Genomic DNA, 17,254 nt, shown 5'->3' with positions numbered 1-17,254 from the left:
TTAGTCTCGGGGTGACGTTACGTGCTCAGGTGTCTCTTGTACAGAACGGGTACAGTAGCTCTTGTGAGCTGTGTGCGGCTATTGTTGTCGAGTCCCACCGTTTTGCCCCGGGCTCTCGGTGGGTGTGTATCAAGCATCCAGCTGCTGTGAGGGGTCATATTCATATACAGTATGTAGGCGGAGTACTGGCTCTCAGTGGGTGTATCAAGCATCCAGCTGCTGTGAGGGGTCATATTCATATACAGTATGTAGGCGGAGTGGCTGGCTCTCAGACGGTGTGTATCAAGCATCCAGCTGCTGTGAGGGGTCATATCCATATACAGTATGTAGGCGGAGTGGCTGGCTCTCAGTCGGTGTGTATCAAGCATCCAGCCGCTGTGAGGGGTCATATTCATATACAGTATGTAGGCGGAGTGGCTGGCTCTCAGTGGGTGTATCAAGCATCCAGCTGCTGTGAGGGGTCATATTCATATACAGTATGTAGGCGGAGTGGCTGGCTCTCAGTGGGTGTATCAAGCATCCAGCTGCTGTGAGGGGTCATATTCATATACAGTATGTAGGCGGAGTACTGGCTCTCAGTGGGTGTATCAAGCATCCAGCTGCTGTGAGGGGTCATATTCATATACAGTATGTAGGCGGAGTACTGGCTCTCAGTGGGTGTATCAAGCATCCAGCTGCTGTGAGGGGTCATATTCATATACAGTATGTAGGCGGAGTGGCTGGCTCTCAGTGGGTGTGTATCAAGCATCCAGCTGCTGTGAGGGGTCATATTCATATACAGTATGTAGGCGGAGTGGCTGGCTCTCAGACGGTGTGTATCAAGCATCCAGCCGCTGTGAGGGGTCATATTCATATACAGTATGTAGGCGGAGTGGCGGCTCTCAGTGGGTGTATCAAGCATCCAGCTGCTGTGAGGGGTCATATTCATATACAGTATGTAGTCGGAGTGGCTGGCTCTCAGTGGGTGTATCAAGCATCCAGCTGCTGTGAGGGGTCATATTCATATACAGTATGTAGGCGGAGTGGCTGGCTCTCAGTGGGTGTATCAAGCATCCAGCTGCTGTGAGGGGTCATATTCATATACAGTATGTAGGCGGAGTGGCTGGCTCTCAGTGGGTGTATCAAGCATCCAGCTGCTGTGAGGGGTCATATTCATATACAGTATGTAGGCGGAGTGGCTGGCTCTCAGTGGGCGTGTATCAAGCATCCAGCTGCTGTGAGGGGTCATATTCATATACAGTATGTAGGCGGAGTGGCTGGCTCTCAGTGGGTGTATCAAGCATCCAGCTGCTGTGAGGGGTCATATTCATATACAGTATGTAGGCGGAGTGGCTGGCTCTCAGTGGGTGTATCAAGCATCCAGCCGCTGTGAGGGGTCATATTCATATACAGTATGTAGGCGGAGTGGCTGGCTCTCAGTGGGTGTATCAAGCATCCAGCCGCTGTGAGGGGTCATATTCATATACAGTATGTAGGCGGAGTGACTGGCGTGCGTCTCCTCGAGTCCTACCCCCCCCCCCCCCCCCCACCCCAGTCACGAGGCGCGCAGGCGGTTTTATCAAACCCTGACTGGGAAGACAGATGGCTTTGAATAGGGGAGCCTAATGTAAAAGTGTGTGGAGTACGGCGGAGGGGGAGATAAGCAGGAGTCGGTCATTCCTCTCTGGCTGTGCCGGGGTACAGGGCCTTAAATCACCCGTTATCTCCTGCAGCCTCAGCCGCACGCTAATGGTCATCACAGCGGGCCCAACCCGGCAGGCAGCAGCTGGGGAAGAGTGGGGACGACGGGGGGGCGGGGTCGGCGCTGCTGGAGCAGGCTTCACATGGACACAGAGGCTCAGTGTGATAGCGCGCCTTTCAACAGGAACATTCGTCTTTGTGCTGTACAGTAGAGCCGACGTCCCTATCCACACAGCCCATTAGGATACTGTGATATCACTATCCAATGCAGACAGTACTACAGTATCGGAGCGGATATTAATACGTCATTGTATGCTGTCAAGATATCACAGCCACTGCCGCCATTACTGCGGATGAATATGCCATTATTGTCACATCATAATCGCACGGCTAATAATGCAGTCGTCCTCCATGGCGGCCTCGTAGCACAAAGTGCTTTGTGTCTACGACTGAAACAAAGGCGGCTATAGAGAGCCAATAGACAAGTGCAAAGGCTCATTATCTGTGTGACATGACGGCGCTCTGCGATCAGCTGCGTTCCCCGTCGCTGTCAACACCTCTGCCCCCCATGTCAGCCCATGGCACTGATGCAATCACGTTCAAGAGCGCCTTGCTGAGAAGTAATGTACAAGCAAACTTCACATTTCAATGTTTCCTCCTCTTACTCTATGTAGTGATGTTTCCTCCTCTTACTCTATAGTGATGTTTCCTCCTCTTACTCTATACTTCACATTTCAATGTTTCCTCCTCTTACCCTATGTAGTGATGTTTCCTCCTCTTACTCTATGTAGTGATGTTTCCTCCTCTTACTCTATACTTCACATTTCAATGTTTCCTCCTCTTACTCTATGTAGTGATGTTTCCTCCTCTTACTCTATGTAGTGATGTTTCCTCCTCTTACTCTATGTAGTGATGTTTCCTCCTCTTACTCTATGTAGTGATGTTTCCTCCTCTTACCCTATGTAGTGATGTTTCCTCCTCTTACTCTATGTAGTGATGTTTCCTCCTCTTACTCTATGTAGTGATGCTTCCTCCTCTTACTCTATGTAGTGATGTTTCCTCCTCTTACTCTATGTAGTGATGTTTCCTCCTCTTACTCTATGTAGTGATGTTTCCTCCTCTTACTCTATGTAGTGATGTTTCCTCCTCTTACTCTATGTAGTGATGTTTCCTCCTCTTACTCTATGTAGTGATGTTTCCTCCTCTTACTCTATGTAGTGATGTTTCCTCCTCTTACTCTATGTAGTGATGTTTCCTCCTCTTACTCTATGTAGTGATGTTTCCTCCTCTTACTCTATGTAGTGATGTTTCCTCCTCTTACTCTATGTAGTGATGTTTCCTCCTCTTACCCTATGTAGTGATGTTTACTCCTCTTACTCTATGTAGTGATGTTTCCTCCTCTTACTCTATGTAGTGATGTTTACTCCTCTTACTCTATGTAGTGATGTTTCCTCCTCTTACCCTATGTAGTGATGTTTCCTCCTCTTACTCTATGTAGTGATGTTTCCTCCTCTTACTCTATGTAGTGATGTTTCCTCCTCTTACTCTATGTAGTGATGTTTCCTCCTCTTACTCTATGTAGTGATGTTTCCTTCTCTTACTCTATGTAGTGATGTTTCCTCCTCTTACTCTATGTAGTGATGTTTCCTTCTCTTACCCTATGTAGTGATGTTTCCTCCTCTTACTCTATGTAGTGATGTTTCCTCCTCTTACTCTATGTAGTGATGTTTCCTCCTCTTACTCTATGTAGTGATGTTTCCTTCTCTTACTCTATGTAGTGATGTTTCCTCCTCTTACTCTATGTAGTGATGTTTCCTTCTCTTACTCTATGTAGTGATGTTTCCTCCTCTTACCCTATGTAGTGATGTTTCCTCCTCTTACTCTATGTAGTGATGTTTCCTCCTCTTACTCTATGTAGTGATGTTTCCTCCTCTTACTCTATGTAGTGATGTTTCCTCCTCTTACTCTATGTAGTGATGTTTCCTCCTCTTACTCTATGTAGTGATGTTTCCTCCTCTTACTCTATGTAGTGATGTTTCCTTCTCTTACTCTATGTAGTGATGTTTCCTTCTTTTACTCTCTGTAGTGAGCCACTTTCCTGACTCTTGGGCCCTTGGAGCAGGTGGTTAAACCCCATTGTGTGACGCATCTGCAAAAAGAAGCAATCTTTACTCGATTCCTAAGAAAAAAGATAGGATTTATTTCGCAGATAGATGGCTTCGCAGCAAAATGCTTTGGGTGCAGTTTTTGAGAGTACCTGTTCTCACAGTCATGATATAGTCTTCCTTTGTTTCAGCTGAAAACACTGATTTATGTGATCTGCAGCAGGGATCACTGATAAGACCGTGTGCCAAACAAAACGTCTTTGTTCCTCTGAGTGATGATGTGCTTCTCTCCGGCTTCACTTGGCCCAATTCTGTCAGGAATCAGGTTTACAGAGTCAGGAGAGATATGCTTCAAAGAAAACGCGTGGCGGCAACCACACCGTACTAAGTGCCAAAGTGCGACCGATCAATTGCCGAGTTGATTTTGAAAAGCGAGATATGTGGGACGATTGACACCTCGCAATCTACCTCAACCAGCCCCCCCCCCTCCCCCGAAGACCTGACACCGTGGGGCAGGCTCCGCTTGTTCCCGCCGCGCCGACAGGCCGATGATTGGAGCCGGCCGGGACTACAATAACCATTTCCATTTCCACTTCCACTCCTCTTTTTCATGAGTCAGTGGAAATGGATTCGGCCTCCCTTTACAAGATTAGAATTTGGCCAGGCGATGGTGCGCTCACTTAGTTATCTATGTATAATATGATGGTGCGCTCACTTAGTTATCTCTATATAATATGATTTCCCTCACTTAGTTATTATCTCTATATAATATGAATTCATTTAGTTATATCTATATAATATGAATTCACTTAGTTATCTCTATATAATATGAATTCACTTACAGTAGTTATCTCTATATAATATGAATTCACTTAGTTATCTCTATATAATCACTTAGTTATCTCTATATTATATGAATTCACTTAGTTATCTCTATATAATATGATTTCCCTCACTTAGTTATCTCTATATAATATGAATTCACTTAGTTATCTCTATATAATATGAATTCACTTAGTTATCTCTATATAATCACATAGTTATCTCTACATAATATGAATTCACCTAGTTATCTCTATATAATATGAATTCACTTAGTTATCTCTATATATGAATTCACTTAGTTATCTCTATATAATATGAATTCACTTAGTTATCTCTATATAATATGAATTCACTTAGCTATCTCTATATAATATGATTTCCCTCACTTAGTTATCTCTACATAATATGAATTCACTTAGTTATCTCTATATAATATGAATTCACTTAGTTATCTCTATATATGAATTCACTTAGTTATCTCTATATAATATGAATTCACTTAGTTATCTCTATATAATATGAATTCACTTAGCTATCTCTATATAATATGATTTCCCTCACTTAGTTATCTCTACATAATATGAATTCACTTAGTTATCTCTATATAATATGAATTCACTTAGTTATCTCTATATTATGAATTCACTTAGCTATCTCTATATAATATGATTTCCCTCACTTAGTTATCTCTACATAATATGAATTCACTTAGTTATCTCTATATAATATGAATTCACTTAGCTATCTCTATATAATATGATTTCCCTCACTTAGTTATCTCTACATAATATGAATTCACTTAGTTATCTCTATATAATATGAATTCACTTAGTTATCTCTATATAATATGATTTCCCTCACTTAGTTATCTCTATATAATATGAATTCATTTAGTTATCTCTATATAATCACTTAGTTATCTCTATATAATATGAATTCACTTAGTTATCTCTATATAATCACTTAGTTATCTCTATATAATATGAATTCACTTAGTTATCTCTATATAATCACTTAGTTATCTCTATATAATATGAATTCCATCAGAGGTACATGGCCGCAGTGAAATCCTGGGCCTTGGTCTTGGAGCGTTAAGGCGAGGCCGCATTAGTTTGAGGCCAAGTTTGACCCGTCGACCCCGAGCAGCCTACTACCCTTTCCTACTGTAGGATGAGGCCGAGCAGCCTACTACCCTTTCCTACTGTAGGATGAGGCCGAGCAGCCTACTACCCTTTCCTACTATTCACCTTATGTAGCCCCGCCCACTTGTGTTATGACTTCCTGTTCAAAATACCGTCTGTTTTACCTGGTCACTAGTACTGTACTGTCACAGGAAGTGTAAACACAATAGGAAGTAACTGGCTGACCCCTGGGTTGGAACATGAGGTGAATAGGATGAGGAAAACCTACACATGGGCATTGAGCATAGGCATTGGCAGGGACTGACGAAGACGATTTTCCCAATTTCCCAACTTTATTTTTGGCAAGTCTGCACGGTGTTGTGGCACGCGCACCCCCGGATATGGACTAGTGCTTTAAAAAGAAGAAGGAACGGGCCCCTACAAGACGGGACGGTTTGCCTTTTCGCGAGGGAGAGCCTCCAACGAGCGCAGCAACAATTACAGCACAAATAAAGAGAGCGAATGAGCCGACTACAAAACCCAAAAGCTCTCTTCCGGGAGCGCAGGCCAATTAACAGAATAATTAACTGAACTAACGTCTCTCTTAAATTACCGTTACAGGCCAGTGTGACAACGCCAAGTGTGTTTTAATTAAAGTGCCCTCCAGTTAGTGCGCGCATTTATAAAGCCCATGAGGGACTCCGGTAAAAAGAGACGTTCGGCGAGTGTGTGTGTGTGTGTGTGTGGCGGTGTGTGTGTGTTTGTTTGGGGGCGGGGGAAAAGCAATAAAGCGACTATTCTCCGTCACGCGCCGCAAAAACTCATCGCCGCCACCGAGTGCTTTATCTTGTGGCCCTCCAACGGAGCGTGCAGATCGGCGCTGAAATTAAAGAGGGATCTGAATGAAACCCACCCCCCCCCACACTGAGTGAGACAAAGACACAGAGGAAGAAATCCTAAACGATGTGGACACGCGGGAGGCGGGGAAGTAGGCCACTGAGGCTGTCAGGAGCAGTGTAGTGTAGTGATTCGTCTCTCCGCTGTACCTGTGTTACGGCTCCGTGGGGAGTACGTCTCTGTCAAAATGTTTGGTGTTTGGAGCAGGCGATGTCATGTAGCGCGCTGTGAGGCGGATTTAAATGAAGACCTGTGGCGCGCCAACGTCTCCATCGAGCTCCATCCGCCGCTTGAAGCACTAACGCAAAAGACTTTTGGTCTGCCCACTAAAAGAACACTTCATAAATCAACATTCAAACATATTCCGAGACCCCGTTTCAGTTATCAAAGACAAACATAATACAAGCATTGACTGAATTATTTGTCAAAAAATGGATATATACACCCCTTGTGGAAACCCTCCAAATAAAATAAACCAAAAGCGCCGTTCTGAGTTTTGGAACACGCGCAGTGCGGTTGAAGCGTGTTCAGCCCGATTGAATGAGCAGGTGCCTCCAGTTAAGAGCAGATGGTGGGGGTGGATGAAGGAGGGGGGACAACAGAAAATGAAAACGCTGTGTTGGTTTCTCAAGTTTATTCGATCTGTGGTTATCAAAGACAATGCCCAAGAACATAAGTTATGAAAAAAGCCTTCATGATGGGGGGGAATCTTGAATCTGATATGACATAGCATTATCATTTTTAAAACATAGGCATATTTTTTCCTCTTTTATTTTAAAAACAAGTAAAAAAAACAAAAAAACAATACAAAATAAAAATCAGGACAAACAAACAAAAACAACGTACAGGAGAGACAGCGGAGATGTCAAAAGGACATTAGCTCATTGGAGTGCTTCATTTGGTGAGCCTCGGGACGGCTCCGGTGTGTGTGTGTGTGTGTGTGTGTGCACCATGAGTTCACCATTACTCCACTACTCTTAGTCTTACCATTGTTCACCAGTGGACTGACTTGGAGCTCACCATTGTTCTAAGTGCCGGCTGAGGACAGTCCCTCTGTCGCCGCCGCTCTCCCGCACACGCACACACACACACACACACACACAAACACACGCACACACACAATTCAGCCAGAAGGAGAAAGAAAACAAACATTAACAGGCACCAGGTCACAACATGGCCCCTTGAGACATACAGCACACACAGGCAGGCACACACTCTCCCTTCTCACACGCACGCTGTACAGTATACAATGCACAAGCCCCACGCATACAAATGAGCGTTAAAAACACTGGATAAAAGCACAGTATGGTGTTTTAAAATTAATTGCACGTGTAGAGACGACATGGAGTGAAGCACAGTGAAGATGGATGGAGTAAGGAGGCGAGGGGAGCTGTGAGCATGGCAAGGAGGAGATACAGTACATTCAGTCAACAAAAAAGAACAAAGAATAAAGGCAAGATTAGAATCAAAAAACCACTGAAAAAGAATTAAATAAAAATCAAAACACTTTTTTCTCACTCCCCCAGTTCATAATTGTGTATGGTTTTTTAGTCATTGTTTTCTTTTTTCCCGCAGCCATTGATTTGAAGCTCACTCTGGGGGGCCACGCCAGCTCCAGCTGCAGTCCCAGTCCCCAGTCTGGGGAGAGTGAGCTCCAGCTCCAGTCCCAGTCCCCAGTCTGGGGAGAGTGAGCTTGGTCAGTTGTGTAGATTTAATTGTTTTCTTGCTTTGTTTAAAATCAATGTTCACGTCTACGTGTCTACATCGCCCCGGCGGTTTGAGCGTCAGGGGGCCGGCGCTAGTGTTGCGGTGCAAGTCTTTTCCCGACGACCTGACATATGCACGGGCATTTACACGAGTGCACGCAGGCACACACACGCACGCACGCTCGCACACACACATTCACACACAGAGTGCATTCTCCTTCCTATCACCCATACAGTAGGTATAGGCTTCCTTCTCTTTTCTTCTCAGCTTAGCGCGCTAAGAAGCCCTCTCTTCTGTACAAAAAGCAGTCTCCTTCCCTGGATCGGAGTCTGTGTCTCTCTCCTTCGCTTTCTTCCACATATCTTTTCCCCCCGCTTCCCCTCGCACGTCTCCGATCTTTTTACTTTTTCTGAGCGCTGAGCAGTTTGTCCGCCTCGGGGTACGTGGGGTACTTGACGGTCTCGATCTTCTCCTTGACCTTGTAGGAGGGGTAGAGGCCGGTGCGGCCCAGCTTGCGGTTGACACCTTTGGAGTAGCCGTCCCAGTGGTTGCCCGCCACCCCGATCACGTCGCCGGGCTCCAGGGGGATGTCCTCGCTGTTGCGCGGCTGGTGGGGGAATATGGCGATCTGGTTGTGGGCGTTCTGGCCGCCGAAGTAGTAGATGTCGTCCAGGGAGTAGAAGAAGGAAGAGGCGTCCGGGTGCAGCGTCTGCATGATCTCATAGGCCACGCGGCACACCTGGGATAGAGAGAGAAACAGAATTTTCAAATCTTTCTAATAATCGTTAAACTGAGGTTAAACTACAAGACTTTCCCCCCGATTTTACACAGGATTTCCACTAGCCTAGTCTACACTAGCCAGTTGTATATTGTTGTAATATTTTCAATCATTCAGAAGATAAAAAGAAGATATCTAAAAGCCAAAGCACAAAAATTGCAAGTGCAGTCCAATATATCATCATCATCATCATCATCATCATCATCATCATCATCATCATCATCATCATCATCATCATCATCATCAGTATATACTGTAAATGGGAGACTGGGCTCTGTCTGTTTGTTTCTCTGTTTCTCTGTCCCACTGTGATGTCATAAATCCCACTGACATCATCAGTGATGTCGTCATAAATCCCACTGTGACATCATCAGTGATGTCATAAATCTGACATCATCAGTGATGCTGGTCTCATTGACCACACAGCAACTGAGTTGTGGGCAACTGCGAATGCGAGCTGCAGGGCCAGCTGGGCGAGCTGCAGGACGGGCGAGCCTAGGAATCGAGCGCGCGTAGCGGGCGAGATCCCTAATACAATATATACAGAATAGTGTTTCACTCCTGTTGGAAAGCAAGTGACTCATCGGCGTCAGCTCCTTGACATGCACTAATGAGCCTGCAATATGGATGGGAATGATGTGGGCCTGTACATTATTTTTAGGGTTGGCAGGAAGCTTAAGAAACCATCCATTATCTGGCAATAAAAGAGAGAGATGATCAAAATAATGGATGAAAACCTGCCATTGTAATGTCAAAGCTGTAATGAACGGGTTAATTGTTTTTGATGCTGTGGAACACATGCGAGCGAGGCCGAGTCAGCTGTGACACTGGCAGTGACATGCAGGTAATGATCAAAGTGGTTCGTGCCCTCGTCGCAAATTGGACACCTGATTGACACCCGGCTCTCCTACAGCACCCGGCCGCCATTTCAACATGTTGCGTAAAGGAGGCAGGTGCATGCTGTAAGCGCCATTTTTTTTAATAGTTTTTTTTAAATGATGATTCCTTTTATTCGATTTTCTGATTCTTATAATGATCCTACTCCTAAAATGAGGAAAACTGCTCATGTGCAGTTTCTTTCTCCATGTAAGTGGACAGGAAAATCAGTTTCTGGGCCGCAGGGTGTCAGGTGACTTGCAATACTGAGCTTGGCCACCATGTTCAATTTGCTTCAAGGCTGAGACCTGACGCTGGGGGCATGGGACTGACCTGCGAGGAGAAGGTGCAGACCAGGAAGTCGGCCTGGGACAGGAAGTGGATGTCCAGGATGACGCCCCGCAGCGAGTTCTCGGTGTAGCGGTTGTGAAGGCCCGCCGACCACGAGATGGAGTTATCGCTGATGAACTCGTAGTCCGGATACCTGGATGAGACAAGAAGGCAGGTGGGCGGAGTCAGGTTGAGTCACAAGTAAACTCTGAGGAGGTCAAAATGAATGTACACACGCAAACACGCACACACACAATACCTGCCAACATTGGGCTGTGAAAGAGGGCAAAATACCCCCCTGGATCAGATCTGTCAGGTCTGTCAAAACTCCATCAGTGATGTGATCTGTTCGTTGTTCTGTTGCTTTGAGACTCGTGGGGATGTACTGTAGAACCCATTCTCATTCAGATATCTTGAGGTGAGAGGTCGACCACTTTGAAAATGGTTTTTCGCTTGCTAAAATTTAACCTAACATTATTTAGCCCCCTTCCTGACATGGCTGGTACCAATGGATGCCTTAGGTCTGTTATGATAGCAGTATCTTCACCATGGCTTTAGAACTGAGCCCGCTACGGCTACAGCTTTATTTGTATCACTATGAAATCATGAGAGTAACAGGAGAGATTATCAGGGAGCGCAGCACAATGGGAGAAAAAGGGTTAAAAATAGGGAGACTCCTGCAAAAATCGGGTGTTGGCAGGTATGACACGCACGCACGCACGCACGCGCACGTGCACACACACACACACACACACACACACACACACACGCGCGCGCGCGCGCACACACACACACACACACACTGACTTGGTCTTGGCTTCCTGCAGCAGTGAGGGGTCATCTGTTGCCAGGTAGACGCGCTTCTTGTCAACATGCACGCGCCTGGCCAGGTGCTGGAACTGCTCCTCCACATGCGCCATGTACTCCTCTATGGGGTGGAAGGCTGCCTCTGTGCCCACTTTGTCTGTCCTCCTCACATGCACTCTGCACACACACACACACAAAAACACACGCACACACACGCGCACACACACACACACACACACACACACACACACACACACAGTGTTAAAGACCCAGGCTGAAAGCGACATATCATATACTTAGGCTTCTTAAAGACATTTGACACTTCTTAAAACACACTTTTACAAACAGATAGCTTTTGATCCAGCTCTCTTTTAATGCTGTTTTTTTTGTGTGGCTAATTTCCTCAATGTATTTATCTTCCTTTTAATGTTTATTCCATTGCTTAAGCTTCTCATCTGATCTCCTCGCTATGTACGTTAATTTTCTTGTTTTCGTCTTCTTGTAAAGCACTCTGTAATACAACACTCTGAAATAAAGTATATTATTATTATTGTCAGATTAATTGTGATATCTTGGTATAATTACAGTAAACAAATGAAACCGTGGTGCTAGAGTTTGGTCCTGTCGCTAAGCAGATGTAGCTACTCGCCCCGCCGGGTTTGTTTTCTCTGGGCCGTTCACTGCTTCCAACCTGGGCCAACAAGCTCTAAGCTTTAGCTGCATTAGTGCTGACAGAACAGAACAGAACAGAACAGAACAGAACATGGCCGTCGGCGTCTTCCCCTTCTTTTTGTTGCTGTAAAGCAATCCAGCAATCTCCCGCCAAATCTGATCCAGTAGCTCACAATGTAAAATGCAGGAGAGGCTCAGTAACAGGCTGCCAATCTTTCTTGGCAAACGCCTCTTTTGCCCAGTAATTCTACTAATGGCGAATGAATAATGGTGATAATTTATCAATGTTAAAATGCTACACATTGCACCTTTTAATATTATGCTGATTTAAAGCTGTGCCATGTTAAAACACATTGCACCTTTATTATGCTAATTTAAAGTTGTACCATTTCTTCTGAGCATGTGCAGTTGAGCAATTGTGCACCGCGCCGAGTGGAGCACCCCTGGAGCTATTGCAGTATAGGTGTGAGATATGTGATGTAACATTTTAACAACTTTTTTAAAAACATTTTCTCAAGTAAATGTTTTCATACCAGTCATTTTGCTCCTGCTTAAGTGAAATGCAAGCAAAAGCAATGGTGCTCCTATTTGAAGAGCATTTGGTGTTCTTTCCATCACTGGCAGGAAGAAGTGAGACACACGGAGATACAGAGAGAAAGCAGACACACCCAGAGATATCAGAGAGATATCAGAGAGAAAGCAGACACACACAGAGATATCAGAGAGAGATATCAGAGAGAAAGCAGAGACACACAGAGATATCAGAGAGAGATATCAGAGAGAAAGCAGACACACACAGAGATATCAGAGAGATATCAGAGAGAAAGCAGACACACACAGAGATATCAGAGAGAGATATCAGAGAGAAAGCAGAGACACACAGAGAGATATCAGAGAGAAAGCAGACACACACAGAGATATCAGAGAGAGATATCAGAGAGAAAGCAGACAGACAGAGATATCAGAGAGAAAGCAGACACACAGAGATATCAGAGAGAGATATCAGAGAGAAAGCAGACACACACAGAGATATCAGAGAGAGATATCAGAGAGAAAGCAGACAGACAGAGATATCAGAGAGAAAGCAGACACACAGAGATATCAGAGAGATATCAGAGAGAAAGCAGACACACAGAGATATCAGAGAGATATCAGAGAGAAAGCCGACACACAGCGATAGAAACACAGAGATATCAGAGAGAAAGCAGACACACACAGAGATATCAGTGAGATATCAGAGAGAAAGCAGACACACACAGAGATATCAGAGAGATATCAGAGAGAAAGCAGACATACAGAGATATCAGAGAGAGATATCAGAGAGAAAGCCGACACACAGCGATAGAAACACAGAGATATCAGAGAGAAAGCAGACACACACAGATATATCAGTGAGATATCAGAGAGAAAGCAGACAGACAGAGATATCAGAGAGAAAGCAGACACACAGAGATATCAGAGAGTGATATCAGACAGAAAGCAGACACACACAGAGATATCAGAGAGAGATATCAGAGAGAAAGCAGACATACAGAGATAGAAACACAGAGATATCAGAGAGAAAGCAGACACACACAGAGATATCAGAGAGATATCAGAGAGAAAGCAGAGACACACAGAGATATCAGAGAGAAAGCAGACACACACAGAGATATCAGAGAGATATCAGAGAGAAAGCAGACACACACAGAGATAGAAACACAGAGATATCAGAGAGAAAGCAGACACACACAGAGATATCAGAGAGAGATATCAGAGAGAAAGCAGACATACAGAGATAGAAACACAGAGATATCAGAGAGAAAGCAGACACACACAGAGATATCAGAGAGATATCAGAGAGAAAGCAGACAGACAGAGATATCAGAGAGAAAGCAGAGACGAAAGAAGGAGGGCGAGAAATGCAACAAGAAAGAGAAGAGGAAAACGGTGACGGAGAAACAGAGAACTCCATTGACAACACTACTGTGTTACCCTCTCAAACAGCTAAGAACCATGGGCTGATCCTGGACAACCAGCTGTCTAGCTTGGCCTGCATTGCAGCGACAGCACGCTCCTGTAGGTTCTCTGTGTACAACATCCGCAAAATCCGTCCATTTCTCACGAGGGAAGCGACACAACTCCTGGTCCAGGCGCTTGTCATCTCCCGCCTGGAATATTGCAACGTTCTTCTGGCTGGGCTACCTGCCTCAGCCATCTGACCGCTACAGCTCATTCAGAACGCTGCCTGCAGCCCGTCTGGTGTTCAACCAACCTAAATTCTCTCATGTCACTCCCCTTTTCCAGGACCGTCACTGGCTTCCCATCAAATTCAAGACACTGGTACTGGCCTACAAGGCACAGTGCACCTGACAGCTCCTCCATATCTGCAATCTATGGTCCTCTCATCGGTCCCTTCGCTCCCCTATCCATGCAGATCGCCTCGCTGCTCCACCGCTACGTGGGCTCAAAAGTCGCTCATCCCGATCGCGACTCTTCTCGTTCCTGGTGCCACAATGGTGGAACGAGCGCCCCCCCCTTCGGTCAGAACGGCCCAATCACTGCCCATCTCTCATCTCTAAAACTCACCTTTTCAGGCTCCACCTGGGCCCTTCTTCAACTAACATCTTTCTCCCTCTTCTAAAAAACAATCAAACCAACAAAAAACATTTCTTCTCAAACTACTTTCTACAAAGTGCTACTCTAGTGACAGTCCATCAAAAGGTCTTAGCTGTCATTGACTGTGGATAGTTGATTTCTGTCCTGTTGACAAAATGTGATATTGTAAGTCACTTTGGATAAAAGCGTCTGCTAAATGACGTAATGTAATGTAAAATAGTGAGAGAGAGAGAGAGAGAGAGAGAGAGAGCATGGCTTCCAGTAAGCGAGGACAAAGAGAGAGAGCTGTCAGCGGCTGAACACATGAGAAAAAGAGCGGAGCTTGAAAGGGGAACAAAGAGCGGGCGGCAGAACAGAAACATTTCCTCTCCTGACATCATTTCCTCTGCTGACATTGAGGCATCCCTCAAACTGACGGACGGCGAAACACAACGGACTCCATCCAGAACCATTCAATTACCAAACCCACCGCTGCTCCATCTGCATGGTGACTCCTGACCAAACTAAGTGGAGAATAAAAGGAATTTTTTAAACCTTTACTTATCGAGGGGAAGGTCGACTGAGCACGTGCGCTCTTCGCCGCAGGGTTATTCCCACACCTTCTTAAACATCCAATTCAAGGACTTTTCGAGGACTTTCCAGGCCCAATTCCCTCAAATTCAGGGACCCAACATGGCAGAGTTTGAGACATGGATCAAGGTTAATTACCGGTACTCTTACAACAAGCAGAATTTTTTGTCCCCCACCATAGGCGGGGTCTATGGATGGGTCTCCGTCCGTCCGTTGGTTACTGTAACATTGACTTTGTGCCACTAGGGGGCGGCATTGATAATGAATAGGACTGACCAAAGCGTGGATCTACATCATTGGTGGGGGACAACATTACTATTACTACTATCCGCGTGTATAATGAGAACTAGCAGCTTTACAGAAACTCAGACAACAACTAAAAAGAGAGAAAGGATTGAATGTGTGAACACTTATCAACTGTGATTTACTAGTATGTTAGTATGTTACTAGCACGCACGCACGCACGTGCGCACACGCACGCACGCACGCGCGCACACGTGCGCACGCACGCACACGCGCGCACGCACGCACGCACACACACACAGACACACACACACACACACACACACACACACACACACACACAGTCACACACACAAGCGTAATTCAATGCAATTCAGTCTATTCTATTCAGTCTATTTATTCACACAATAACTGAGCGGGAGGGCAATTCTCACGGTGGACATAAAAGCATACATAAACAACATCAGACACACACACACACACACACACACACACACACACACACACACACAAACATAACAAATGCAATCTGCATTTGTTACACAAAATATGTGTTGACAAGATTTACCTTTATATATACTGTATATCTCACCATATGTCACTTTATCGCTGCAGTTCATGCACGCTAATAAGGTAGTTATTTGCACTTTGCAATGACATTGACATTTTCAAATTGCTGTTTACATTCTAGCAAGCCAACGCCAATGCTAGAAAGATTTATGGCTCTGAAGTAAACATAACTACACAGTTTGATTTGATTTATTTATTTTAGTTATACCATGTTTGTTTGACACAGAATTTTTATCGTATTGTGATGTGGTTCTGTCGAATCCTGAATCTCATATCTTCATAGAGATGGAATGTGCCTCTTGGTTACCGTGGCGATAGCGCTGTTGAGGCAGTAGTGTTCCTCTCTCTTTCTCCCTAGCGCCATGCTAACAGCAGGCAAGCAGGATGGAGCTGTCTGTCTGTCTGGGAGAGGGTCTACTCCAGTGAGGAGTGGGACATGTGAAGTTGGAGAGGGTCTACTCCAGTGAGGAGTGGGACATGTGAAGTTGGAGAGGGTCTACTCCAGTGAGGAGTGGGACATGTGAAGTTGGAGAGGGTCTACTCCAGTGAGGAGTGGGACGTGTGAAGTGGGAGAGGGTCTACTCCAGTGAGGAGTGGGACGTGTGAAGTGGGAGAGGGTCTACTCCAGTGAGGAGTGGGACGTGTGAAGTGGGAGAGGGTCTACTCCAGTGAGGAGTGGGACATGTGAAGTTGGAGAGGGTCTACTCCAGTGAGGAGTGGGACGTGTGAAGTGGGAGAGGGTCTACTCCAGTGAGGAGTGGGACATGAAGTGGGAGAGGGTCTACTCCAATGAGGAGTGGGACGTGGAGTGGGAGAGGGTCTACTCCAGTGAGGAGTGGGACGTGAAGTTGGAGAGGGTCTACTCCAGTGAGGAGTGGGACGTGGAGTGGGAGAGGGTCTACTCCAATGAGGAGTGGGACGTGGAGTGGGAGAGGGTCTACTCCAGTGAGGAGTGGGACGTGGAGTGGGAGAGGGTCTACTCCAGTGAGGAGTGGGACGTGAAGTTGGAGAGGGTCTACTCCAATGAGGAGTGGGACGTGGAGTGGGAGAGGGTCTACTCCAGTGAGGAGTGGGTCGTGGAGTGGGAGAGGGTCTACTCCAGTGAGGAGTGGGACGTGGAGTGGGAGAGGGTCTACTCCAGTGAGGAGTGGGACGTGGAGTGGGAGAGGGTCTACTCCAGTGAGGAGTGGGACGTGTGAAGTGGGAGAGGGTCTGCTCCAGTGAGGAGTGGGACGTGAAGTTGGAGAGGGTCTACTCCAGTGAGGAGTGGGACGTGGAGTTGGAGAGGGTCTACTCCAGTGAGGAGTGGGACGTGAAGTTGGAGAGGGTCTACTCCAGTGAGGAGTGGGACGTGAAGTTGGAGAGGGTCTACTCCAGTGAGGAGTGGGACGTGAAGTTGGAGAGGGTCTACTCCAGTGAGGAGTGGGACGTGTGAAGTTGGAGAGGGTCTACTCCAGTGAGGAGTGGGACGTGTG

The 17,254-nt window shown here is 45.9% G+C and overlaps 1 protein-coding gene across 1 annotated transcript in view; it reads right to left on the bottom strand.

Moving 5' to 3' along the window:
- Positions 1-7,247: 7,247 nt before the first annotated feature.
- The window catches only part of fut8b (fucosyltransferase 8b (alpha (1,6) fucosyltransferase)), a gene marked incomplete at its 5' end in the record, with an annotated part of 59,331 nt that continues 49,324 nt past the window's right edge, over positions 7,248-17,254 (bottom strand). The window contains 3 exons of the mRNA XM_083643693.1: positions 7,248-9,074; positions 10,323-10,473; positions 11,127-11,303. Coding sequence (XP_083499819.1) covers positions 8,736-9,074; positions 10,323-10,473; positions 11,127-11,303 — 667 coding nt within the window. The 3' untranslated portion in view covers positions 7,248-8,735. The remainder of the gene's footprint in view (positions 9,075-10,322; positions 10,474-11,126; positions 11,304-17,254) is intronic.

This window comes from Poromitra crassiceps (genome assembly GCF_964638095.1).
Source record: "Poromitra crassiceps genome assembly, chromosome: 9".
NCBI classification, from domain to species: Eukaryota; Metazoa; Chordata; class Actinopteri; order Beryciformes; family Melamphaidae; genus Poromitra; species Poromitra crassiceps.
The sequence above is the reverse complement of the archived record's forward strand: the minus strand, read 5'-3'. Positions and strand labels throughout refer to the sequence as shown.